Source organism: Pleurodeles waltl, chromosome 2_1 (genome assembly GCF_031143425.1).
Source record: "Pleurodeles waltl isolate 20211129_DDA chromosome 2_1, aPleWal1.hap1.20221129, whole genome shotgun sequence".
Taxonomy (NCBI): domain Eukaryota; kingdom Metazoa; phylum Chordata; class Amphibia; order Caudata; family Salamandridae; genus Pleurodeles; species Pleurodeles waltl.
This window is the reverse complement of record NC_090438.1, coordinates 183,753,518-183,780,582: the sequence shown is the minus strand read 5'-3', so window position 1 is coordinate 183,780,582 and position 27,065 is coordinate 183,753,518. Positions and strand designations below refer to the sequence as shown.

General features: G+C 45.7%; 1 protein-coding gene across 1 annotated transcript in view; it reads left to right on the top strand.

The window, feature by feature from the left end:
* The window catches only part of LOC138262410 (uncharacterized), a 232,154-nt gene that overhangs the window by 41,344 nt on the left and 163,745 nt on the right, over positions 1-27,065 (top strand). Inside the window, exons 3-4 of the mRNA XM_069212312.1 lie at positions 12,368-12,590; positions 12,675-12,817. Coding sequence (XP_069068413.1) covers positions 12,368-12,590; positions 12,675-12,817 — 366 coding nt within the window. The remainder of the gene's footprint in view (positions 1-12,367; positions 12,591-12,674; positions 12,818-27,065) is intronic.

Sequence of the window (27,065 nt, the reverse complement as noted above, 5' to 3'; positions counted from 1 at the left end):
TAATGGAATCGCAGTACAGTGGATGGGATATCCATCACTTTGTGATGGGGTATTCCCCTCTGCTGAGATCTAAATAAGGTCCTATGTCCGTACTGCATTCATAAAATGACATTTTAAAAATTAACCATTCCAAATTGATTCCTGGACTTTTGACAGAGGATCATTCCCCTGTCTGGATAAACAGTATAAAGATGGGGCCCAAAGCATCCCACTTTATTCCAGTTCTAAGTTCTTTTTGTCCAAGGAAGGGCATGCTAGCCAAAGTACCTGATGAGCAACTGCAATCCACGGTTGGTGTATAACTGACAGCCAGTCTCCCAGAGGTGAGACATTACCAAAAGTCTGCACAACTTGCTGGAGAGCTGGGAGTCTGACTAGTGTCTAAAAGCCTGTCTGTCTGCTCCGGGAATGAAGGAGTGTGCGTAGCCCTGCTGGAGGAGATTGTCCAGGCAGAGAAATCCAGCCATGGTCACAGAGTAGGGAGCACCCAGAAGCATGGCCATGTTGCAGGGTGTGTCACTGGTGCCAGCCCAAGCTCTGAGGGTTCACCTGACTTTCTTGTATGGTTCATGTCTCAAACTGCGGGCGAGAAATCATAAACTCCCAAGTGGAAGCATACTGTACTGCACCCCCACAAACTGTTCTGCCACTGCACTCATTTTCTGTGAGTCATGTGAGGCCTGACAATGCTGGCTTAGCAAAGCATCCACATAGCAGCCTGGAGGCATAGTAAATAGTCTACGTGTTAGCGAGCCTGTCGCCCCCATACTGAAAAAGCCACTATAATGGGAAAAAGCTCCAAGATGGTTATGTTTTTGGTTGTCCCATACTTCAGCCAGGTGGTAAGCCAGCAAGCCGCCGTCCTGGCCGTGCCCATGACTGCTCCAAACCTTTCATCCTCAGCTGCTTCGGTAAATAGCTCCAACTGTTCTGCTGATACCCAGGATTCACGCCATATGATTGTTCCATTGAAGTCGACCAGGAGGTTGAGCCAATGCCTTAGGTCCTCTCTGACCCCTTGTGTGATTTTCACCCTGTGGTGTTTCTCAGAAAGACCCCTGAATAACCATGCCAACCTCCTTGCGAATGGCCTGTCTGTCAGTATTACCCTTCCTGCAAGGCTGAGCTGGCCAAGGAGTTGCTGCAGTTCACCCAGCGTTGTCTTTTCTTTTAAAGCAGGGACTCAATGACCAGCTTCAGCTCGGAGACCTTGGTTTCTGGCAGCCTGCACACCCCATTTACCATGTCCAGTCCTATCCCTAGGAGCAACAGGCGTGTCGTTTGATCCTCAGTTTGTCCCCTTCTAATGGCACCCCCAGATCTTCTGCTAGTGCCCGGAAGCCTTGTAGTAAGGTCTGCGCACTCCGTGGTGCCCCGTGACCCAATGACCAGAAAGTCATCCAAGTAGTGAGTGACCCAGCTCCGCCTACAATGCTCACTCAATGCCCATTCCAAGAATGTATTAAAGGCTTTAAAGTACGCACAGGAGATGGCGCAATCCATTTACAGACATTTTTCGAAACAGAATGCCCCATCTAAATGAAAGACCACCAGTTTAGTAGCTGTCCGGGTGCACCGGTAGTAGGCGAAAAGTAGATTCTATGCCTGTTTTTTGCTAACAAAGCCCAGTTCCCCGCTGCCTTGATGCGATCCACTGCATCACAAATGCTCATGTAAGATACCCAGCAGCTGTCTTGTTCAGGGCCATTGATGACCGACACGCCAAAGGGGTATGATATGTGATGGATCAACCGAAACTTGTCTTCCTCCTTTTTGGGAACCACCCCCAAAAGGAGACACTAAAAATGTGTCCATTAGTGGTTGGGGAAAAGGACCTAGTGTGAGCTCCTCGCTACTTTATGCCTGGCAATTGCTTTATTGTCCCCTGCTGACTTTAGATTTTTGGACCTTTGGAACTCTCGGGGGCCTTCTTAAGGGATGTTGAAACCGTAACTGAATCCTTCTGCTATAACTGCTTTTCTTTCTTCTTGGGGTACCTAGCCAAGATGCTTAGTAGTCAACTTAATTTAGTAGGAGTGGAGAGGGCTGTGGTATGGGCCTGGATCTCTCCGATACTGACTTGACTTGCATGCACATCACTTTCTGTTGTTGTCATCTTTCCCCTGGAAAGCCACCTTAGCTTTCTTACATTTGATTGTCATGTGGGATTCCCCACAGTTGCCACAGCTATGCCTGAATTTGCAAGATTGCCCCCACTTGCGCTCGTCCTTGTCGTATTCCCAACATGCAGGAGTTCTGGGCTTGCCTTGTCTGCTCCCCACCTGTGCTTTTGACTTGTTGGCATGTGGGAACTCTTCAGCCTTTCGTTTCCCTCCTGGTGAACGAATGCTATAGTCTCATCCACCCACACCTTCTCTGGTGGCCACCATGTGATTGGTGAAGCCTTCGACATCCTGTTGATCCCACTCAATGACCTGCCGCCAGGTCAAGCATTACCCTGGTATTTTAGCTGTGTGGCGTGGACTCTTTGTAACAACAATGCCGCTGCGCTTTCTGGAAATTTCTCTACGAATACGCTGGCCAAAGTGTGAAATGCCTTGAGCCAGTTTTCTATGGACCTCTCCATCCTTGGCCGGAGCTAGTCTCTTCTATCCACATCTTTCTTATCTTGTGCGGTCAGGTCCAAACCTGCCTGTTGCACCTTGAGCAAGGAAAATATGTTGATAAATTCCTTTCGCTAAATTATTTCTTTAACTGCCAGAGGGATCAGGCTAGCGAGGCATGTTTCCCTTGCCATTATGGGGGGTGAAGAGGTCACCCGGCGATTGCCTGATAAACTCACTTGGTGTCGTGCCTACTCCTCCTTTCTGTGTTACCCCTCCTATCCAAACCTTTGTAGGATCAAGCCCTCCTTCCAGGGCACTGACGTTTGCCACTGCCTGCTCCTTTCCCCTGATGCCCCTTCTGGGGCATTGTCCTTCACCCCATCTTGCTCTCCTTCCTCAACACCATCTGCCTCATCCCTACCTACTGGCTGTCTCTGAGTCCTGACCTCTTTGGGTGGGTCCCACAGGTGTTTTGTCAACTTGTGCTCCCCTCACCACCGGAAAATGCCAAGGTGTCAAGCTAGGCCATGGAATTGGCGGGTAACCTGTGGCGAGGGGGTCACTGAGCTTGGCCACGACCTCCAGGGTTTAGCTGTAAATGAGGGTAAGGTGGGATGCTGGGTCCAGAAACCCCTCCCCCGAACCAGTGATGCCCTTGCTGTTGCTGTGATGGATTGGGCCCTCTCAATAACCCTGCGGTGTCCTGCTGTGTCGAGTTAACCACCCCCACCTGGTTCCCAAAGTTGGTAATGCTACCATTGGTGCCCCCCGTCGTGCAGCCCCCATCCCTCACGTGTACTTGTGTCTCACCCTCTTGCGCTGTAGCTTGTCTTTGGCTGGGGCCAGAGGTTGCTGCTGTGGTGGCTTCAGACACTCCTCAGGTTTGCTCCCACTGTCCTCTTTCATGGCCTTTTGACCAGGATTCCTCGTCCTGACTGCCAAACACCTTGCTCCCTATCACATAGCAATTTGGTGGCCTCCCTCCGTGCTGTGGAGGTATTTTTCCTTGCACTTTGCCCCCAGGCTCCCGGACCATTGGAGGGAGCTGCCTTTCTGGCCCCACATGCCCTTTGGTCGGGGCTCTGATGTAGGGTATTTGGCTGCATATTAGTTACAATACTTTTCACTGTTTTACCCCCTTGCAAGTTGTCCTTAGCTCCCAGCTTGCTCCCTAGTGCCAATCCTTGCACCTTTCTCTGTTGAGCAAGTAGTTCCCATGCCTTCGCTAGTAGCTCTTCCAAATCCACGTCCAGCTCGGGCCCTGAGTTGGTTGTGACCAATGCCTGCGTTCTTGGAAGTGGTGTGCATGCTACATCATCTCTGAAGCGGGCAGGGCGTTTCCTCTCCCTGCCATGCCCGCATAGCTCTTTTACTGCTCCATTCCATGCTGAGTGATGGATTCAGTTTTGTTTGCCGTCTTCAACTATTCCTTTTGGGCTGCTGAGAATCCTGCCAGATCTTGTTGAATCCTGAGCAAATGCACCCAAGTGCACAGTTAAGGCATGTGATTGAATCCGCAATACCAAATACCTCTGCAGCCCGATCATAGCTCCTTCCCTGCTTGGCCGCATCGCCCACGTCATAGGCAAGTGGCTAACTGCAGGAACTAGGCTGATGGCAGCTCGCTCGCGCTGAGCCTGCACAGCCTGCGCTGCCACTCACCTTGCTGGAGGGTTGTTCTGGGTCCTGCGGTGTCCCTTATCTGCCTGAGGCGGGCCTCCTGCCTTTTGCCTCTGTCTTCGGTATGGGTGTTGATTCCTCTGGTCCGCGTGATGACTCCAAGGGTGCTGCTTCTCCGATGAACAGCCTGAACCCTATGGGCACGACTCCAGGGGAGTGAGTCCTTCCAGGGGCAACAAAAAAAGCTGCAGACAAATGAGATGTGGGATCCCTGCAGCATACCCTCTTTTAATCCTGCAAGGTGCTCCCAGAATGGCCGGTTTAGAAGTCCCCACCCAATCCAGAGCGCACCTTTTTTAGGGTCGAGCCTGCGTTGCATGCGTTTGCGCATGCGTATCGCAGCAAGACTCTTTTGTATTTAGAAAAGGGCTCGGAGCCCTGTCAACTTCACGTCAGTGTTTTTTATTGGTTCGTGGGATTCCCTAATAAAATCTCCTTGCTTTCATTAGTTGAAGGCACATATACGTCATGCCTTTTCCGGTGGCTAGCCCTCCTCGAGCGCAGCGACCAAGTACAGAAAATATGCGAGGTTCGCTGTTTTCCATCGGGCTCGTGGACTTTTTTTTCTCTAATTTACGAGCGCGATCTCGCTTGGCAGAAGTCGAGTGCTTTACATACTTGATTTCACTTTTTTCGGGTTATGTACATAAATGCACTTTTGCCCGATAGGTGAAAAGTCGGGTTAAGAGTTTACAATGCAATCAGCTCTAACATGAGCAAACACGAGACCCGATGCATTGTAAATGCTTGTTGGGGGCTTGCTGCCCCCCCAAGGCTTCCGTCCCCACCTTAGGAAGGCATTGTGTGCAGGCCCCCATCTGGTCCGCCTTGCAGATCGACCTGCTCCTAGATAAGTGACTCCAGACAAGGTCTGTCTTTCTGTTTGTCCACCGCAGTGAGATGCGGGGCTCCTGCCCTTGATCCCACACCTGCTCGCTGACTGAGGCACTGACTGTGTGGCCATGAAGAGGGCAGCCCCAACCTCCACGCGAGCCGCATTACTTGCAAACAGATAATGGGGCCTGGAATAAAAGACTGGGAAACTGTGTCTTGAACTCCATAACGATAGCCCTGAATGTTAGGGAGAGTGCTAATTGCCAGAATGAACCGAAGTGGTGCAGTGAACATACGTGAACAAAACCAAACTTTGCAGTTGCTCACACAGCCAGATCTAAAGTCTCAACTGTGCCTGATCCTGCCTATCCTAAAGAAAATGTGGGTGGGGCCATGCAAAGTGGGAAATTAGACTGGACCACAATTACAATCTTTATAAACAATGGTGCATAACCTGCTATGCCTTTTAGTCACACAGCATGCAATATGTATCAAACTGTTAGATCCTGTAGAAAAATCAACAAGCAAATTTCATTATTTTGCAAATATTTAGCAATCATGACATTTGTACACGAGAGAGCACAGGTAATATTCACAGGCATGCATTTTATAAATGCGCAAAATTGTCATTAACAATGACCGTGTTTAGTGCTCCGAAAAGATACCCATGAGGTTTGTCTTAAGTGAGTAACTTCCCACATTTGCAAATAGGGAGTAAGAAAGAAAAAAAGGAATTAAGAGATACACAAAAGGTCCATAGGCCCATTAATTCATGTGTTAAATATACAAAGTCCTAATTACGGACAAAGGTGCACAATTACTTACCCAAGAGAAGGAAAAGGAGGGTATGCAGTTATTTAGAAACATCAGTTCTTGAAGTGGTGTGGGGAACTGTTTCCATATTATTGTACACCCTATTGTGAATGTCCTTCCACAAGGCGGTGGGTGCTGCTAGGTCTAAACCCTCCCTGGCTGGACCAATAAATGGCCTGGGTTTTCTCAGGGTATAAATGGTGGCACTTCCCTTGGTTTGTTTTGCTGATGCATTGCGACCGTCTGTATTTCTGAGGTCTCCTCAGGCTGCGGACTGGTGGCTAAAAGAGCAACATGTTTGTGGTCCTCAGCAAACTATGGTGGAATTTTATTCTAACTTACTCATTGTAATATTTTAAGTGTTCTGCATATAATGTTTTTGAACTTAATGTTTTTTAGAGGACCCTGCAGGAGGGTTCTAAACGAGGCAGAGTGCACGTTTAAGCGGTGTGAGGTTGTTTAGTCTGTCTCGAGGCACTGTATCCCGTCCCACCCTGGAGGCAATGTGTGTGGGCTTTAGAAGCAAGTGCACTGTATCACTTTTGTTTGCACACTCTGTGCCGCACTGTTGTTTGATAACAGCTCTTTAATAAAACAAAATGTAATATAAATGAAGCAATTAGGTGTAGTTACCTATTTGATTGCTGTCTGCTAGCGCCCATTGCCTTATCCCCAGTCAGTTGTGGCTGCTACCAAAAAGTGGTAGGTGGCAGGGGCAGGGCGCGGGGTGCAAGGGCAGTTGACTTAAAAAAAACAAAAAAACGTACCTGTCCTTCCGTGATGCGCCCCTCCGTTCCAGCCGCCTCGTCTTATCCGCTCAACCAATCACAGCACTTCTCTCATGCTGTTAAGTTAGGGGGAGAGTGGGGCACTGCGCTTGGTCTCCACCTGGCTGTAAAATACAGCAGAGTGGAGAGTTTCTAAGTGCACATGTCAGTTTGGCCGGCCTTGGACTGCCAGCCAAACTGACATGCGCACTTAGATCCATACATACCACTCCTCCTCCACTTGACATGGGGGAGGCTGGCTCCGCCCTAAGAAGGCGTAAAATAAAGTGATAAGAAAATACTTTTATTATCCCTTTATTTGTCTGCTTTTTGTCAGTGGGGCAATGCTCCTCTGCCATAGCGGAGGAGGTGCCCCTGTCCCCAATGCTGCTGTTCCTTTCAATAACCTGAGGACACTGGTGGTCAGCTGGCACATTACAGAGAAAACGCAAGAGGAAAATCACAACCCTCTAGTTCACTCTCTACATTGATAAAGTGATTTTCAGTCCTTTTACCTGATCTTTGCACAATATATGTCCTTAAAAAATGCACTTCCCTGGCACAGTTTGCTTGGGGAATAGATCGTTGCTTTACCAACCAGTGTTTGAAAGCGTTACCGCCTTATTCTGTGACTCCTTGAGTTCAGTTGTGGACCACGATAGACTCCAAATAGGCATGTTTCTGTTTGTCCTACTGCCTGTGATCCCACATCTGATGCATTATGCGTCTCATGTACTAAGCTTTTACTTCCTTTTCGTGGAACAGGGTATCCAGGTACGTGCCACACACAAATCTCAGTTCCCCACTACTTGCTATTTTCTGCCCTCATTTCAGCAAGGCCAGATAGGGAGGAGGAGCATTTACCATGCAAGGATTTGCTCCTCTAATTGAAGCTTAAACCTGATTTTAAAATTAAAAGGATGGTCTAAACTTGTCTGGCTGGTAAGGACAAATGTTTTGCATCTCCATCTTCTTTGCGCTATAGGGCCCAGGAATCTTTATGAGGGTGAATGTTGTCCTTGAGCAGATAGACAGAATGATAGATAGATACACAGACCCCTATGCCCAGATGGTGGCAAAGTCTGTAGGTTTCTAATCCTAGTTAACCAATGTCTGGATATATTTCTTTGGAAAAATGAATTTCTTTTCTTTTCTTTTTTTTTACGTCTGGCCTAGAGACCTCTTTAGCATTTTCACCTGCCTCAAGTTTTCCATAAAAACATAGATAAATAAAGGGACTTTCATTCAGCCCTCTTCATTCATGGGTCTGTTCCAGTGCCATTCACATTTTTCTTCAGCCTGCTACAGCATGCAGCATGGGGCGGCCCACTGCAGTCAGTAGCATTCTTCAGTGTGAGTAATAGCCACCTAAAAAGGATCTCACTTCCTTGCCAGAGCTAGTAGGCCAATTTCAGCTTTCTTTTCATGTTATTTAGATCTGGACTTTAAGATGTATAATATAGATGAATACTGGAGATTTTGGTCAGTGGGCTCATTTATTGTACACTTAAATTGTCCCTCACATTTTTAATTCCGCCCACTATAGCATAGGGCAGTGGATCAGCCCACTTTACTCATTGGCTCCCTTCACTTTGAGTGACTGCACAAAGTCTATCCAAGCTGTTCACATCTGGCTACCAGATATACTAAGACCCCTTTTGTTCACATCTGTATAACAGATATACTTAGACCCACCATGCATTTTAACATTCAGTTTTCCCATCTCAGCTGTTCAGGTGTCACAGATTAAATAATGCAGTGAAGCCAATTGGAATGATGTCCAGTAGTGTTCCATATGTGGTAATTTTAAGCTTCCACTATTCGTACTAGCATAGAGTTTGTGCATACTTAACCTAGGTTTTCTCCCCCCCCCACACTAATTGTTTCACCATCATGAATAATTCCAACAACAGTTCCTTAAGTATGCAAAGGGGCAACATTATATATATATATAGTTAGGGGTTCAGTTTGTCTTCTACATGCTTACAAGACCTGGATTCAAGCATAGTCCCAGATATTTAAGCTTGGATGGTGTCCAACGAAAAGAATTAGAGCCCAGAGAGGCCACCATAGTCCGTCTCATTAGGGGCATCACTTCACATTTTCCCCAATAGATACAATACTGAAAATACAGAGAACCTGGAAATAAAGTATGTGAGGTGTATGAGAGAAGTTTCTGGACTGGACAAAGTGAGAAGGATATAGAACAATGTCTACGATTCTCTGGCCCGGATGGGGGGCAACCAAACTATCTTTGTTTTACCCAGTGGCAATCACCAGGGTTCAAGGGCCATTCTAAAAAGCAATGGGGAAAGTTGGCACCCTGGTCTGGTTCCCCTACCAAAGGAGAAAAGGTGTGTCCATTGCAAGCCACTGCTGCCATTGGGTTTATATGCAGCCATTTGACTTTGGCTTGCATGGGTCTAAGTCGCAGTGCTAGATCCAAAGTTATAAATAGGTAGCCCCATTCCTCTCGGTCAAATGCTTTTCTGTGGACCACACAGAAAATATACTGCATGAGTTTGTCCTATTATGTTGAGCTGTGGAAATTTGAATTTGATGTTGTAAAGCTTTTTGGGTGGTGAGAGCATGCTGTTTTCAAAAAGCAGAATCCCACATCAACTCACCCCTCATGTATGCTTTCACCACTTCCCAGAGAATGTGATGTGTGTTGGAAAGTAGTCTTTATGCAGGTCCCCCCTCATTTTTTGTCCCCGTTTGGATTGCTAGCTGCTGGTTTATGATTCAGAAAGTGGATTGGAGCCTGCTAACCAGACCCCAATGCCAGTGCTCTCTCCCTGAATATGATGAATGTGTATTGGTATCCCTAATTGGCACGGACCTCCACCCACTTATAAGTGGTTCCAGTGGTAGCCAGGGCATGGGAGCTTGAGAGTGCACAGGGCCTGAAGCACTGATTGTGCCATTCTGAGTGACCCAAGTGAACAGATGACATCAGTCCTGCCATTGGAGACTACAGACACAGTGCTAACTGCTTCAGCTCGACTACTAAGCACTACTTTTTATATATCCAAGTCACTCCTAAGGTAGGACTTCTGAGCTCAAGAGGCAGGGTGTATTATATTAAAGGTGTGGACATAAAAGTGCAAGCTTATATGTCCCTATACTAGCCTCTTTCCATTAAGGGCTAATATAAATGTTCATGGGGCCACGGGCTGGCATCTGGGCATCCCGAGGTCGCCAACTCCATTATGACCCCACTGAAATCTTTCATGTTTGGTATCAAATGACTTGTGTCATTAAACCTGACTTTATTCCAAAGTCAGATTTAATGTGACATGCACCGAGGTGGCTACCTGAGAGGTTGCCCACCTAGTTGCCCCAGCCCTTCTTCTGCACTGGCTTTCAGCCTGCAGCTGATGTGGCCACAACAGGAATTCAACTCTCTGCCAAGAGGTGTCAACACTCCCCTGAGTCGGAAAAAAGGCCTGCCTGAGCTTGAGGGTGCTACGGTCCTCCCTGACAGAATGGCCAGTGAAGTGGCACATCAAGATGGTGATCTTCAAAGCCCACACCGCCTCTGATATACAATCAGGCTGACTCCCAAAGGAGGACAATGCCATCCCTACGCCCCCAGGCATATTTTCACCTGGGCATGTGGAAAACTAAGGTAGTTGGGAGTCATACTTCCCCAGAAGGCTTGACACACCGCTAGAGTGGGCTACCTGCTAAGTACAGCTGAGGATGGGTCCTGCCATTTTTAAAAGTATTAGAATAGAGAGTTCTGGATAGAAAAGGTGGCACCCACCCACGGATGCAGCCACCTCAGGGGGGTGATTAGCCACTCATGCTAGTTGCCCATTGGCTACTTGCACCCACACTCCAAACACTCCTAAATCTTGGGTTTAAGGGGCACCTCTGCACAAGAACCTCAGATCTGATTAGACTTGCAATGAAGGACAAAGACTAGCCCCGCATCGACAAATTCAGGAGCTGCACAAAGCAAAGGCATGATATTATGCACCTGTGGCAACCATCTTGCAACTTCATGACTGCAACTCGTCCTGGACTAGAGACCAGTTCTAAAAGCAAAAGGAACTTCTCTGAGCACCAAAGGCAACTCCAGAATTCCCTTGGACTAGAGTCCATTGCAGCCCCCAGGCACCGAAAGCTCCCAGAACCAAAGAGTCACCGGCCATTGGGCCCGCTAAGGTAGCTCAAAAGTAAATGGTCCAGTGCGTTGTGAGAAATGTAGTCCTGACCTCAAGCAAATTTCAGGTAGCTACCATTTTACCCAGACTCCAGGACATCAAAGTCACTCAAAGCTGAGCTCACTGCTGCCAAGGCTTGTTGGTGGCCAGTCTGGCTACCACTACCTTTGTTAGACACTGCACTTCAAGGGAACCCTGCATCACCTTCAGCTCCACTTCAGTGGCCCTGTTGTCAAGCTTTTGTATCCGTTTCCTCACCAGCACTGTCTAAGTGGTAAAATCAGCATGCCCGTGGGTCCCCCCTTCAGCACCAAGGTAAGCCAGGACAGCTCTACACCCGGGCCCCACGAGCCAGGTAAAACTGAACTGACTATCGAGGCTTGGTCCTGGGACCCACATCAGCTTAACCCCCAGTTGTGTTCACTGGACTCGACCTGCAAGTGACTGATTGTCACTAGCTGTTTTATCCAGTGACTACAACGTAAAGTTTGACAGCTGTGAATTACACTGATTTATTCTTCCTTCAAAAATCCATAACTCCAGTTATACTTATCTGATTATATTTATTTTGTTGTCTACATTTATATAAAACTCTACCCTATTTTTATAAATTGGTTTTGGATTTTTTTCGAGTTGTCATTTTCCATGTTGGTGCTCTGAAACGCTTACCACATTTTCCTCTAGTAAAGCCTGACTGCTCTGTGCCACGCTACCAGGATGAGCTAGGGATTTATTAGTGTGAACCCAAAGGACCTAACGTGGGTTAACCTAAGAGTATTGCATAATGAGACCTAACCAACCTCACTGCATAGTACTCCACTTTCCTACAATGAGGTAACTTATTCTGTTTTACTTTAAGTTAGAGGAGAGGAGCCACCCATAGCACGCACTCCCAAATATTCAACAACAATCATCGACAAGTACTCTAGGGCATAAAATAGTTAAAGGGGTATGTATATGTGTTGTATCCCTAAAGTATTGGATGAAAACAAAATTATCTTACAAACAACAAAAACTCCCACCCTCTCTCAGGGTGGCGTGCTTCATCATGGGCTCCTTCTCATACTCCTCACGTAGTGTACCAGTGTGGACTGCTACTCTGAATGAAGGGCAGCTCTTGATGTCCCTACGTTTGTATGACCCTGTTACAGGGTTGAAATATCCCCCTGTAAATTTTAACTCTACACAAAGGGGACATGACTAAAACTGTTTTGTCCCTCAGGATGTAGCTCACATATTTGCCCTCTCTGTTCCCTTCTACTATAGGACACCTTAACTGTAGGGAATACACAAAAAATAATAGTAAAATACATGCACAACTTGAAAAGCGTGTTGTCTAACATCACTAGTAAATCGGTTGCATTAGCAAATGTTTTTTAAATGTAAATCTTTTATTGAATAAGGGAACCATGTTTAGGTTGTGGCATATTTTTCTCCTTTTTATATTTGTATTTTATGCTTACAAATCAAATGTAAATAACCTTCCCATCAGCTTGCCAAGGTCAGACTTATTTGCTTGTTTTTTTGGTTCAAGTGTTTGCCTGCATTTATGACCAGTGCATTTTCGTGTGGATTGATGCCCCTGAGCCTGCACAGGAGCAGCCGCTCTACAAGGCCCTGCAGAAGAAACTATTTGAGGCCATTGAAGAAATAAAATTGAAAACTGTACATCTCAACAGAACCAAGATCATGGTTGGCCTTATCAACACTTTGACAAGTCACTTGCACAGATGTAAGAACAATAAGGAGATCCCGAGGTATGTACACTAAACAATAATTTTCCCACCATACCTGGTCTTTTTGTTAAAGTTTGATTATGTGTATCAATGTTCTGTTAACAGGAAGACAATACTGGAAACCAATGGGAAGAAAATAGCCTTTTTCAGGCGATACACAGAAGAGCTCATCACTCATCTGTTACCTCCATCACTGTCCCATTCGCAACACACAAAGATTCTTTTGAATGAGATCCTAGCTCTGAAAGGTAATTTATTTTATTATTCATTTTTAGGTTGTGTTTTTATATAGCAGAGCTCATATCTGTGAGGTTATCGACACACTTTATTTGAAATACAATTAGTTAACTGGAGTATACTTTGCAGACAAAGATATTAAGGCAAAGTTTGGGTAAACTACAGGGGTAGTTTGAGGGATACAGAAAGAGTACAGCTTTGTGGCACTCTTCAAATAGCGAAAGCCACTACAAATTTGAAACTATATGCTTAAAGCTTTAAATATTAATGAGAGAGGTTCTGACTGGGCAGACTTGAATGATATCTCTTTCAAAAGCAGTACTTGAAGACATATGGCCTGATTTAGAGTCTGGTTGACAAATGCTACTGTGGTGGACAAATGGTGGGCAAAAACGAAAGAGTGCCTTGAAAACCAAACCCTTGGGCCACTCTCCTGATCTAGTGTTGAGGAGACCACAAATATTCCCTTTACAGAGACACAGTGGGCTCCATCACTGGAATGCTTCCTCCCCCGGCCATCAGAGGAAGGAATTTGCACCTGTTTAGGGGCACGATGTAAGTTTTTTTTTTTTGTTTGTTTGTTTAACCTGTCTGCTGCTGCCAAGAAAAACCTGGTAGTAAGGGACCGGGGAACAATAACAACAATACCCCCCACACCTTGGGGACAAAGCTCCCAGGGTGCAGGTAAGGCATTTTTTTTTTCTATCAAAAACTAATTCCCACTTTGGGAGCTTGTTTATAAAAAAACAAAAATCTTCTAAAAAGTTTGCCAGCCAGCCATCCTGGCTGACCCTATCATCTGTCAAAATGTTCCTGTATTGTCCAGAACCTCTATGACCGCATTTCCTACCAATGTTGAGAGTTGTCTGCACGGCTGGTAGAGTTCTGTTAATTTGGCAGGCGGGGTTCCCACAGAATGGAAGTGGTATTGTCCTCTACATCCCAACCCACCCTCCAATCCATAAATGAGGCCCACTATGTTGTGACGAACCAGGCATCAAAGAAGAGGCCAGGGGGTGTGAAGCCTGCAAGACTCTGAGGTGAACACTGGTTTCCAAAGCTCTGGTGCAACTCCCTTTTAACAGCTGCATTTGATGCCTTGTCCCAAAGCCTGAGCTGTCACGACTTTGAAGAGGGTGTGGGAAGCAAACAAGTAACTCAGAAAGTCAGTAACTTTGGGCCATATGTACGAACACATTTTCCCATAGACACAGAATGGGCAAAACAGCTTGCTACATCTGGCCCTAAGTCCTCTAAGCAGTTTAGGAGAAACCATAGAAGTTGAGCCCTTTTTGAATATCGTTGAGACATCTATCAAATTGGTGCCCCCAACTGTTGATGGTGCAACAAGTGGGACTGACTGGTTTGGTGACTTTTGTACTCTGCCACTGACCTCCACTTTGTATACTGAGATTACCAAACTCCTGGAGCCGGACCACAAACACAAGCATTCACAACATTACTGGTACTCCATGTCGAGCAAGGCAAATGGCATGGTGTAGCATGGTTTACAGTGAGGTGTCCTGAAAGAGGAAATGAAGGGTGCATAAAAAGCTTGACAAATGGGATCCCTTTTTACAGTCTCTGATCCTGGAATGGAGGTGATGTAGAGCAGAATGCTGTAATAGGCTGTGTCACTCACCAGGAGATTTGTGAAGCCAAGAAACGTAGGAAGCAACAAAAGGCAAGAGAGTGGTTATTCACCACCAGAGATGAAGAACCACATGGTTTGAGGGGGCCTCTCCTTTCCACCCTTCACATGGATGGTGTGGGGCTGAGAGTACTGTGATACACTCCCATTTATCCTCAGTGGCGCAGTTCATGTTGGCGGGTGGTAGATATGGCATTATGAAGGCATATACTCGTGTCCTGGGGGCCCAGAGGTGGAGTCGGCAGACACTAATGGGCGTGTTGAGTGAAGGCCTGAAAAGGCACGGTGTACTTCCCCAACTCTGGCTAGCAGAATTACTGCTCTTATGCAGTCAATTACAAAAGAGTCAATCACTACTTGTCTACTACCCCAGACATCTGGGATGCTCTCATCACAGTAATTCCTGAGACTGACCATCCAGCAGATGAATGTGCCTTCAATAGGCAGATTTCATTGATTTGATGTGGCAGCAAAGATCTTTTCCAGAGCTCTGACCAATCCACTACTTGGGAGATTTGTCCTGTGATTCACACAGATTAGTGTTTTAAGCCAGGAAGATTAACTCACTATATATATTGATGGCTCATAACCCGGATAGCCCCCCCAAAATTAATTTTGGCCCAATATTTTTGACATATATGAAACTCCTATAAAAGAAACGCTAACACAGCGAAGGTGAACAGTGCCATTTTGGATCAATTCTCCATTGGTTGGATACACAGCAAGGGTGTCGATTATCATACTTCGTATTCACGGTACTAACAAAGCCAGTTGCTAGAAGATTTAAATAGGTACTTTTATGCAAGTTTTTGATGGGCCCCAGATGTGGATGTTCCAATATCCTTAAATTCAGATACTTTACTTAAATAATTATAACTGAGTCGCAGTCAGGAAGCGTATAGACGTTGCATGCCTCTGAGAGACGCGAAGAAATGCAGAGTCTGCAAGGACCCCTGACCCTGCTACCACTGCCGTTCAAGGCCGTTGGAGGCGGCCGAGCACTGGGGCAGGACAGGGTGCCCGCAGATCCCCTTTTGCGCGACATGCAATATTTTGCTGGGCAGCCCACCTGAGGCCCGCGGTTGCCAGGTGCGCGGTTGCCGGCAGCAATTAACGAGGCCTGTGACCAGCAGTGACAGGTGCACCAAGAGTGCAGTGAGAGAGGCAGGGAGAGTGGGAAGGGGGCAGGAAGGCAGGTTCAGGGACACAGACTCTGTCGGGAGAGGAGCAAAAGCGGTTGGCATTAGGCCAGTGCAACTTGCTCCCATGGCAGGCCAGCCCTACACACCGCCTCTCCCCTTGCCTCTTTTTTTCTTCAAGGCTTTCCTTCCTTGACCTCTAATTTTAGGCTCCTGTAGAAGCACCTGTTCCACCTCCACTCCTGCAGTTATTTCCCCCCCCCCCCTCCAGACGGTATCTGTGAGACATCTGCAAGACATCTGCACTGGTGTGGTGCACGTGTGTCGCGCACGGCATCATTGCTGCATCACTTCCTGGCTCAGGCAACATTCAACTGATATAGTCAACTGACTCTGGCAATCCTCAATTGACGCTTTGAGCCAGAAGACCTCAAAGATCCGAAATCCTGTTAAGAGCCTTAAAGGCTATTAAAAGCCCTCACACAAATCCACCTCTCCCAAGTCTTTGAGTCCTTAAGGGCCACCAAGCAGAGCGTGCTCGTGCTCCCCTAGACCAAAGGACTACAGGACGACACAAGGGGTGTGGCGGCACTCATTGAGCTCATATTGGAGTAATGCGAAGTAGTTCGGTGCCGCCATTCCTCCCACGGCTTCAAAAATCAGCTCAATAATCAGCTGGCCTGACTAGGGGGCCCACTAATCTACCAAGCAACAAGCAGTACAGAATGGACCAATAATCATCAGTACAGCAGACCTGGTGGCAGAGTGTAGGGTGGCTAGTAGTGTCCCCACATTGGGTCGTGCCCAGCAATACGGAGACAGACCAACTAGGCTGGGGTGCAGTTTGTATTGCTGGTACAAGCTCCCCCCATCTCTCTTCACCAACAGCACAAATAGCATTAACGTTAATTACCTCTTTACCTTTTGACGATGCCTCGTGAAGACGCAAGGGCAGGCATTGCTCGGTGAGGCGTTGAGGGACGTACAGTGAAATTAATGTTACTATTACTAAAACAAGCACAACTGAGAATAGAGTATAGGGAAAGCACAGGCTGAACCGAGAATCAAGGAAATGAGATCCAGTAGGATAAGGCAGTAGCCTGGACAGAAATGGACAAACGAGAAGAGGGATCCCAGAAAATTAAAAACGGGTAAATATGTCCCCTGATATCCACAATACTTAACTTTTTGGGAAATCCGAACCCTAGTGCTAAGTTCACATTCTTATAAGCCTAAGCCCCTGGATCCGCAGTATACTCAGTGCCTGGTAATCTAACTGACCTTTCTAACCCCTCAAAAAACAGATCCACTGGTAAAACAACCTGAACCATCAGTGAGTCAAGATCACAGAGAATATCTTGATCAAGACATGAAGGATATAGGGAATTACCCCCCTAAAAAACCCGGATGTCAAACCACTCCATGAAGGGAATAATTCAAATCTAATTACAACTTATGCACAGATTCATGCCATAGATCGCTCTTTTGAGTATGGAGATATCGAGGCTCCAGTGATGGAGGCGACAATTACCTCCCCCAAAACACACATCTCAGGTCAATCACCCTGACAAAATGCCAGAATTATTAGTTCTGACAACAAACACCCATTACCCCACCACAATTTACCCTCATTCAACCCCCAGACGTATCCTAAGCACAGAAGTCCTACAGGGGGTCAATAGCATCTTGAAGGAATACCTGGACACCCAGGACAACTCCTGGCTGAGATCCATTTCTATTTCAAGCAATGTAGACCTTATACAGGCCATGGAAGTAAAAACCTAGTAGATGTGGGCAGGGACCAAGGAAAAATAAAAGACCACATAATAGTAAATACAACCACACCCATAATACCCTACCCATCTGCACAGGATGATAGCCCTAAATACCTGCATCCAAGCCTTCGGAAACCTTGCAACAGCCCTATGAGGAAGTATCTGTGGCAAACCCTTCGTATAGTGGCCAAACAAATAGAAATAGTCCAGCATGTAGCTCGGCAGAAACAATGAATCGGCAGTATGATGACTTAGGCCCGTCGGGAATTTGTTTAATTGTTAAACACTTTACAAGCTTCAACTGAAGCGCTCAACATACAGTCGGACAAGTTAGACATCCACTTAGACCTAATGGATGTAATGGCCTCCCAAATCACAGGTATAAATATAAAATTGGAAAAATTAACCAATTTAATCACCAGAGTTCAAGCATTCCATTCACCCTTACGACCAACTTGTGCACGTGGTTCCATCATAGATAAATTAAGCACCTTGCCAATGGTTTTAGCAAGCATCATGGACATAAAAAAGCAAAACCTGGTCTACGAATTTCCTAATAACCATCAATTGTAAGATAATATCAAACATCATTCAAACCACTGAGGGGGAGTCAAGTGAGTCCTTACAACACACCAAGTTGCCAAAGGAGGCGCCTGAACATCCGACAAGCCAAGAGCCCAGGATGGCAACATCGCTAGATAAGCAGCAGTTACAAACTGATGGAGCAAGCTCGAATGAACTTAGTGCTGGTAAGCAAACAAAGAGGCAGAAAAAAATGATCCAGAAAAGGAAAGAACAAAATCATGCCAGCAACAACAGAGAAACCACCTAGTATACACCCAATGTTTAGAACAAAACAAGAGATATGGGGATATTGCTGAAGCAAAGGAAGAGCTACAGGCCATAGTGAATATAATGAAAGACAAATTTAATGCTTCACCTAATGAAACAGTACCTAATCCTTCAGAGGTATTTTTCACTTTCCCTAAAGTGTAATTGTAGGAGGCTGGCCAGGCTTGTAGTGGGTACCAAAGGTACTTACACCTTGTGCCAGGTCCAGTTATCCCTTATTAGTGTAGAAGAGGTGTTTCTAGCAGCTTAGGCTGATGGAAGGTAGCTATGGCAAAGCAGCCTAGGCTGAACTAGGAGACATGCAAAGCTCCTACTATACCACTTATATCATATGCACAATATCTTAAGAAAACACAATACACAGAGTTACTAAAAATAAAGGTACTTTATTTTTATGACAATATGCCACAAGTATCTCAGTGAGTACCCTCAGTAAGAAGGTAAGTACTATACACAAGTTATATGTACACAAACCACAATTGGGTAAGTAATAGCAAGAAAAGTAATGCAAACAGTGTAGAATTACAATAGGTTGCAATAGGAGCACATAGGTATAGGGGCAACACAAACCATATACTCCATAAGTGGAATGCGAACCACGAATGGACCCCAGACCTATGTGAGCTTGTAGAGGGTCACTGGGACTGTAAGAAAACAGTGAGGGTTAGAAAAATACCCCACCCCAAGACCCTGAAAAGTAGGAGTAAAGTGCACCTACTACCCCCAGAGAGCACAGAAGTCGTGATAGGGGGATTCTGCAGGAAGAACACACACCAGCAGTGCACTGACAATGGACTTCCAGACCTGAGTACCTGTAAGACAAGGGGACCAAGTCCAATAGTCGCGACAGATGAAGGTGCAAGGAAGCTGCCACCGGTTGGAAGAAGCTTGGAGTTCTGCAAGAAAGAAAAGGACTAGGAACTTCTCCTTTGGAAGACGGATGTCCCACGTCGCGATGAAGCTTGCAGAGGTGTTCCCACGCAGAAAGACCGCAAACAAGCCTTGCTAGCTGCAAGGGTTGCAGTAGAGGTTTTTGGGTGCTGCAGAGGACCAGGAAGGACCAGGGTGTCGCCTTTTGGAGGAGGAGACAGAGGGGGCACTCAGCAACTCAGAGAACCCTCACAGAAGCAGGCAGCACCCGCAGAAGTACCCCAACAGGCACTTAAATGAAAAGTGAACCGGAGTCTACGTGAAGTCACAAAAGGGAGTCCCATGACGCCGGAGGACAACTCAGAAGATTGTTCACTGCAGGACGGAGTGCTGGGGACCCAGGCTAGGCTGTGCATGAAGGAAATCCTGGATGAGTGCACAGAAGCCGGAGCAGCTGCAAATCGCGCGGTACCCAGCAATGCAGTCTAGCGTGGGGAGGCAAGGACTTACCTCCACCAAACTTGGACTGCAGAGTCACTGGACTGTGGGAGTCACTTGGACAGAGTTGCTGTGTTCCAGGGACCACACTCGTCAGGATGAGAGGGGACCCAGAGGACCAGTGATGCAGTCTGCTGGTGCCTGCGTTATCAGGGGGAAGATTCTGTCGACCCACAAGATATTTCTTCAGAGCTTCTGGTGCAGGGTGAAGGCAGGCTACCCCCAGAGCATGCACCACCTGGAAACAGTCGAGAAAGCCGGCAGGATTAGGCGCTACAATGTTGCTGGTAGTCGTCTTGCTACTTTGTTGCGGTTTTGCAGGCGTCCTGGAGCAGTCAGTGGTCGATCCTTTGGTAGAAGGTGAAGAGGGAGATGCAGAGGAACTCTGGTGAGCTCTTGCATTCGTTATCTAAAGAATTCCCCAAAGCAGAGACCCTAAATAGCCATAAAAGGAGGTTTGGCTACCAAGGAAGGAGGATTGGCTACCAAGAGAGGTAAGAGCCTATCAGAAGGAGCCTCTGACGTCACCTGCTGGCACTGGCCACTCAGAGCAGTCCAGTGTGCCCCCAACACCTCTGTTTCCAAGATGGCAGAGGTCTGGGACACACTGGAGGAGCTCTGGGCACCTCCCCTGGGAGGTACTGGTCAGGGGAGTGGTCACTCCCCTTTCCATTGTCCAGTTTCGCGCCAGAGCAGGGCTGGGGGATCCCTGAACCGGTGTAGACTGGCTTATGCAGAGATGGGCACCATCTGTGCCCATCAAAGCATTTCCAGAGGCTGGGGGAGGCTACTCTTCCCCAGCCCTTCACACCTATTTCCAAAGGGAGAGGGTGTAACACCCTCTCTCAGAGGAAATCCTTTGTTCTGCCTTCCTGGGCCAGGGCTGCCTGGACCCCAGGAGGGCAGAAACCTGTCTGAGGGGTTGGCAGCAGCTGCAGTGGAGACCCCGGAAAGGCAGTTTGGCAGTACCCAGGTTCTGTGCTAGAGACCCGGGGGATCATGGAATTGTCCCCCCAATACCAGAATGGTATTGGGGTGACAATTTCATGATCTTAGACATGTTACATGGCCATGTTCGGAGTTACCATTGTGACACTATACATAGGTAGTGACCTATGTATAGTGCACACGTGTAATGGTGTCCCCGCACTCACAAAGTCTGGGGAATTTGCCCTGAACGATGTGGGGGCACCTTGGCTAGTGCCAGGGTGCCACACACTAAGTAACTTTGCACCCAACCTTCACCAGGTGAAGGTTAGACATATAGGTGACTTATAAGTTACTTATGTGCAGTGGTAAATGGCTGTGAAATAACGTGGACGTTATTTCACGCAGGCTGCCGTATCAGGCTTGTGTAAGAATTGTCAGAGCTCCCTATGGGTGGCAAAAGAAATGCTGCAGCCCATAGGGATCTCCTGGAACCCCAATACCCTGGGTACCTCAGTACCATATACAAGGGAATTATATGGGTGTACCAGTATGCCAATATGAATTGGTAAATTTAGTCACTAGCCTGTAGTGACAAATTTGGAAAGCAGAGACAGCATAGCCACTGAGGTTCTGGTTAGCAGAGCCTCAGTGAGACAGTTAGGCACCACACAGGGAACACATATAGGCCACAAACTTATGAGCACTGGGGTCCTGGCTAGCAGGATCTCCATTGCAAATAACAAACACACTGACTACATAGGGTTTTCACTATGAGCACTGAGCCCTGGCTAGCAGGATCCCAGTGAGACAGTGAAAACACCCTGACACATACTCACAAACATGCCAAAAGTGGGGGTAACAAGGCTAGAAAGAGGCTACATTCCTACAGCAATACAAGTGGCAAAATATTCACACAAAAAGAAAAGGTGCTCCCTCCCTTACTTGTCACCATGGCCAAAAAGCACAAGCTTGCATACCCAACGATCAAGAAGCAATGACAATCTTTAATGGCCAGGAAAGTCATTTAAATCAAGCCACTAAGGAGATTATGAGACCTTTGGCTAACACTAACACAAGCACAGCTACCACCTCGTCTGAACACGGCCACCTTACACAATATGCAAATAATGTCAGGGGGTCCTTGCTGGACCAAATGATGCCATCAGCATTGGACACAAGGTCACACCAACCTGCAACATTGGTAAAGGCTCCCATTGCTTGGGTAGTAACAATACCTCTTAATGGTCAGGAACTTATAGTAAAACCACCTTTGTTGGCAGGAACGCAAATTGACCCTGCACAAGTAGATATGAAAGGTGGAAGTCTAACGGTGAACATAACAACGTACAGCACTACTTCACCACCAGGACAAGCAGATACTCAACAAGAACATAAGGAAAATTCACTGGAAAACTTCTGATGTTCCCAGTCACAGAAGACCACCACCCCTATGAAGGATAAAACAATCGTGCAAATCATTTTAACACCTGAATATGATTGACAAGGTCTGCACAACATCCTCAACAGAGGTAACATACTGAAATCCTCTGTGGAAATAACAGGCTTGAACGTTCAGAATCCTCACATCTCCTGTCAGTCGAGTTCATCCCTAAAGAATAACACAATTTGATGGAACAAACCTTAACCACATGGGAATCAGAGGAAATTACGCATCTTATCTGGAGCTTCAATTTGAAGCATGGGGCATAAAAATATCAACGCAAGTAAAGCTTCCCTATCCTCTACCCCTATTATCAAAACCATCGCCAAGACGTAGTCTGAAAATTGACTCCGTATACTCTTTCTTGAGGAGTGCTCTGGGTAGAAGGCAGAGTATGGTCCCGTGGAGCATGGATTCAACTAGTGACACAAGTCTGAAGCAACCCTAAACACTCCTAGAAATGACTGGCACCGGCCAACAGGAGTGCCCGGGGGAACGAACTATACATCCTCTCATGGAATATACCAGGGGCCAAATCGTTGCATCAAAAGGGTACACCACCACGGAACTGAGAGGTGTGTGACATCATAGCTCTCCAGGAGACCTGAGCAGTGGATGCTTTACCACTGGATGGCTACACCCACTACTATTGAAAGGCTGAAAAAACGGAGCTGTATGGGAAACCAAAGGGCGGCCTAGCATTTTACGTATTATTATCCTTGAATATCAAAACAGGACAACTGACGGTTCCGGACCACGGACTGCAAATAATTAAGTTTAGCCAATTAAATAAATACGAACGAAACCCGGAACTGATACTCAATGTCTATGTACACCCAAACTCAAAGAAAAAACACGCACTCAAAGCATTGATAATTTCAATGATAACCAAATTAAGATTTGCTCATGCCACTTGGGATGTAATTCTAACAGGGGACTTTAATGCTAACTTAATCTACGCTCCAGATGAAGACGATAAACTAATGTCAGAAAATATACTTTGGAATGCGCAGCCTCAGTTTCACCTTCCATCAAGTCGATCTGATTGTTTGGGACAAAATTTAGTAACCGCTTTAGAGTACTTAGGTATGAGGATCATTAACGGTAAGCAAGTGACAACACTCCTCCAAAATGTACTTATCATGGTGCACATACACAGTCTATACTCAGCGATACAATTCTACCTCCTTCGTTAATCCTGCACCTAGTGCAGTATTCAATTGAATATACCACACTTAGTGACCATTGTTATCAACAGATAAAATCCGGGATAAGCCCTATAAACCATATTACTGCTGTTGTAGGTCCTGGGATCTTAGAATCTACAAATCTAAACTGCTTGAGATGGTCAAATACCATCATACCGGCTCTGCATGATGAGGCAAAAAAACTAGTGGAGACCAGTAGACTCACAGTAAATAACCCAATAGACGCCTGGACAAACTTCACGCCTCACCAATGATCAGTAATAAGTGTGTAGCTTGCATGAGTTCCAGCAGACTCTCACGAAAAAGCCAACTTTTGAAAAGGGAGTTAAAACAGGCCGTCCGAAGATTAGAATCCACAGATATCCTTCTTGCCTAGTAGGAAAATGTACAGGGTCCGAGGAAAGAATATAAAAGCAGTTATGAAAAGACAAGAACATAAAGAAGTGTTTTGCACAAAACTAATCTTTATTTCTGAGGAGATCAAGTCTAGGTCATTCTGGGAGATTATGAACAGCCTGGGCGGGCCAGTAAAGGTAATAAATAACTCAAACATCCAGGAGTCAGTCTGGGTTGATTACTTGACCAGAATGCTTGAGGGGGGTCCCATGTCTGAACTGTCGATTGTAAGGTTAGTATCAACATGCCTGACTAACGAACAGGGCATCAACAGTTCCCTACATGGGGCAAGGGGACACAGGACACAGGAAAGGAAATAAGCACAAGCTCAGACAACCAAACTCATCCATTCTAATCACCTGATACAGTCAAAAAAATAATAACCAAACGCAGAAGAGACAGAGTACCAGAACCCAATGGAATCCCACAGGCCATCTTTAAATGGGACCCTGAATACTGGGCAAATCCACTATCCATCTTATATAAAGTGGTGGAGTCAAAAGGCAGTATTCCATCGAGCTGTCGCGGCTCTATTAACAACCCCATCTTCAAAGGTGCAGACTGTACGAGTCAAGCAAATTACAGGTTAATCGCATTATTAGACAAGGAACAAAATACTATGCATCACTGACCCTAGAGGACCTCACAGAGTGGTCTGATAAGAACAACCTAATGCCACTTAACCAGACTGGATTTCGAAGACAGATCGGCACAACTACAAACATCTAAGTCGTCTCCCTAATAGCAGATAAATGCAAGCAAAAAGAACAAAAACTATATCTCTGGTTCGTACTGTTTCGACGTAAAAGCAGCATTTGATTGCGTTTGATCGTTGCACACTGCAAAGGAAATTACGGGTTTGGAACATCCCCAAAAGGACACTGTGAGGAAATGAACAACTCCACACACTTGGATTAGTGTCAAATTGGGGGATGGCTCCAGGATTTCAAGAACGATCTCCACAAATAAGGGTCTGAAGCGGGGTGTGTGTTGGCTCCACACCTTTTTAACTTGTTCATGGCAGACTTAACACCACAGCTTGACAATTTATGGCAATTCGTTTTGGCCGACCCTGGCCGACCAACCATCTTGGAAATATAATGGCGTAACATCATGTAGGCTCTGTGGTTATGAGAAAGAGAACTTAATACATCTGATATTCACGTCCCTACCTACACACATCCCATGTTACTGTGTTAAAAAGATGCTTTATTGCTGGAGGCATCCACTGATGTAGGGCAGCAATAATAAAATGTCTAGATCTGTCTGATCCCAACTGAATACTAGAGTGATGACATTTTAATCACCACACAATCAAGTGATTAACAATCACAGCTAGGGGGAAAGCTAAAGTGAGCCTGGTATAGTTTAGTTGAAGGGAGGCCACATATTGCATTGTTCCAGTAGGATGTCACGTTGATTTTGTTTATTTTGTAAATGGTATTATCTCTTTTAGGGCGATCAGTATTCAACAATCAATGTGAACTGGTGTATCTTCCTAATTTTGTAGACCATTATACTGCTTTTATCATAGCTGATTGAATTAATTATTGTAGATAAAAACTTGTGCTGACGGTCATATTAACACAAAATATTGATATTATTAAGTGCACTGTGGATATATTACTATTAGTATGCACACAATTAATATTGTTATGGTTTTAATTAACTAAACAATAAAGAATTTCGATTTGATTTACTTAAATATTTGAGCCACACTTGACTCAGTGATCTAAATGCTGAACATATTTGGGAACATGTTTGGGTTCAGAGTAAATAGGCTGAACTCAATACTGTACTTGGTACAGTGTGAGACAGCCACTACTGACTGGGCCGCCGAGCTAAAAGTATAGCATTTGCACTTCATATAGTATGCCATTTTTAGGTCGAGGGCACAAGCGCTTTGACCTATTGTAAGTATTGTGGGCTTTTAACCACACCCACCTCACATCCATCACTTTCATTCATTCTTAGGCTTTCCTTTCGAAAATCCCTTGATTTCATTGGTAATTGCTTTACGTTTGCCCCGCCTTGGGGCAGTTTTGTTACCGCCTTGCAGACTGACCCTGATAGACCCTGACAGATGGATAATTGCACGATTGCGGATATACCTCAGTGTAGGGGAACAATTTTTATCTTTTGTATCTCCCCTTTGTGCTCCATGGCAGCCATTGCCCTCACAGCACAAACAGCTCAAACTCCATCGGCGGTTGGAGTGCTGATCACATTGTTCACACCTTTACCTAATCAGAGTCCTTTCTTTAAACTCTCCCCTTCACGCTCAATAGATTTCCCAAAAACACTTATAATTGATAAATGCTTTACTAAAATACACAGAAATCTGCAACACAACTCTCTTGGCACAGCGGGAGAGCCAATACTATAATTTTCAGTGCACTCGAAAAACTCGCCCCATAATGCTTTGCAACATTATTTCAATACTTTTTTTTGTCCTAGGACAATGGGACCACCACCAAAACGTTGAGCATGACACAGTATTTCTGTTTAGGTCATCTCTGGATCCCCACACTAAGTTAGTGGGGACCCCAATATGATAACCCCTCCCATCATTCGGTCCCTCTTTTATGGCTGGAACGTTTGTATTACAGCTTGAATAGTTTGTGTTCTAACAGGCTTAGTATTGCAGTAGGCCTGCTAGGCCTGAAAATGTGTAAGGCACTATGCCCTCTAGGGGCTAAATATATGGTTGTACTACATTACTTCGTGCCATTCTATTTTCATGTGGTTATGGAGTCTAGGGACTAATTATATAGTACATGACCATGTTTCTTAAAAATTATATTTTTATTGTGGTGTCGTCTAGGGGTTGTTGTTCCGAGCATTACAGTCTGCATACTACAATAATTGCTGCACTCAGTCGTCCCATAGTGCTTTGCAGGGCGTTCTTTTACAAAACACTTTTGCTCACAACGCAGCCTTTGGCGGTCCTGGGACAATGGGACCACTTTTAAAACATTCACTTCAAACTGCTTGTTTTGTCTAGATCATCTCCAGGTTAGTGGGACCCCATAATAATAATCCCTCCACTCTCATGGCTGTAACTTTTTTTTTTTTTTTACAGCTGAGAGTAGTTTGTGTTTTAAGGATCTTGTTTGCACTATCGTTGCAGTAGGCCTGCTAGCCCTGAAAATGTGTAATGTACTACACCTACTAGGGGCTAAATATATGGTTACACTGCAGTACGTTCAGTCATTTTCTTTTCATGTGGTTGTGCCCTCTAGGGTCTAACTATATGGTTACATGACCATGTTTCTTACAAATACTATTTTCATTGTGGTGTTCTCTAGGGCCTGTTCTGAGCATTACAGTCTAATGCCTATCATTTATTTCTGATAAAGGTTTTTATTGAGTTTATATGGTAATTGTATATGTTTTATTAATCTCTCCTTATTGCAGTTATGACCATGATTCAGGCCAACTTAACAAACTTATTACACTATGGCTGTTTGAAAATCCTTGATATGTTTGTGTGACCCTT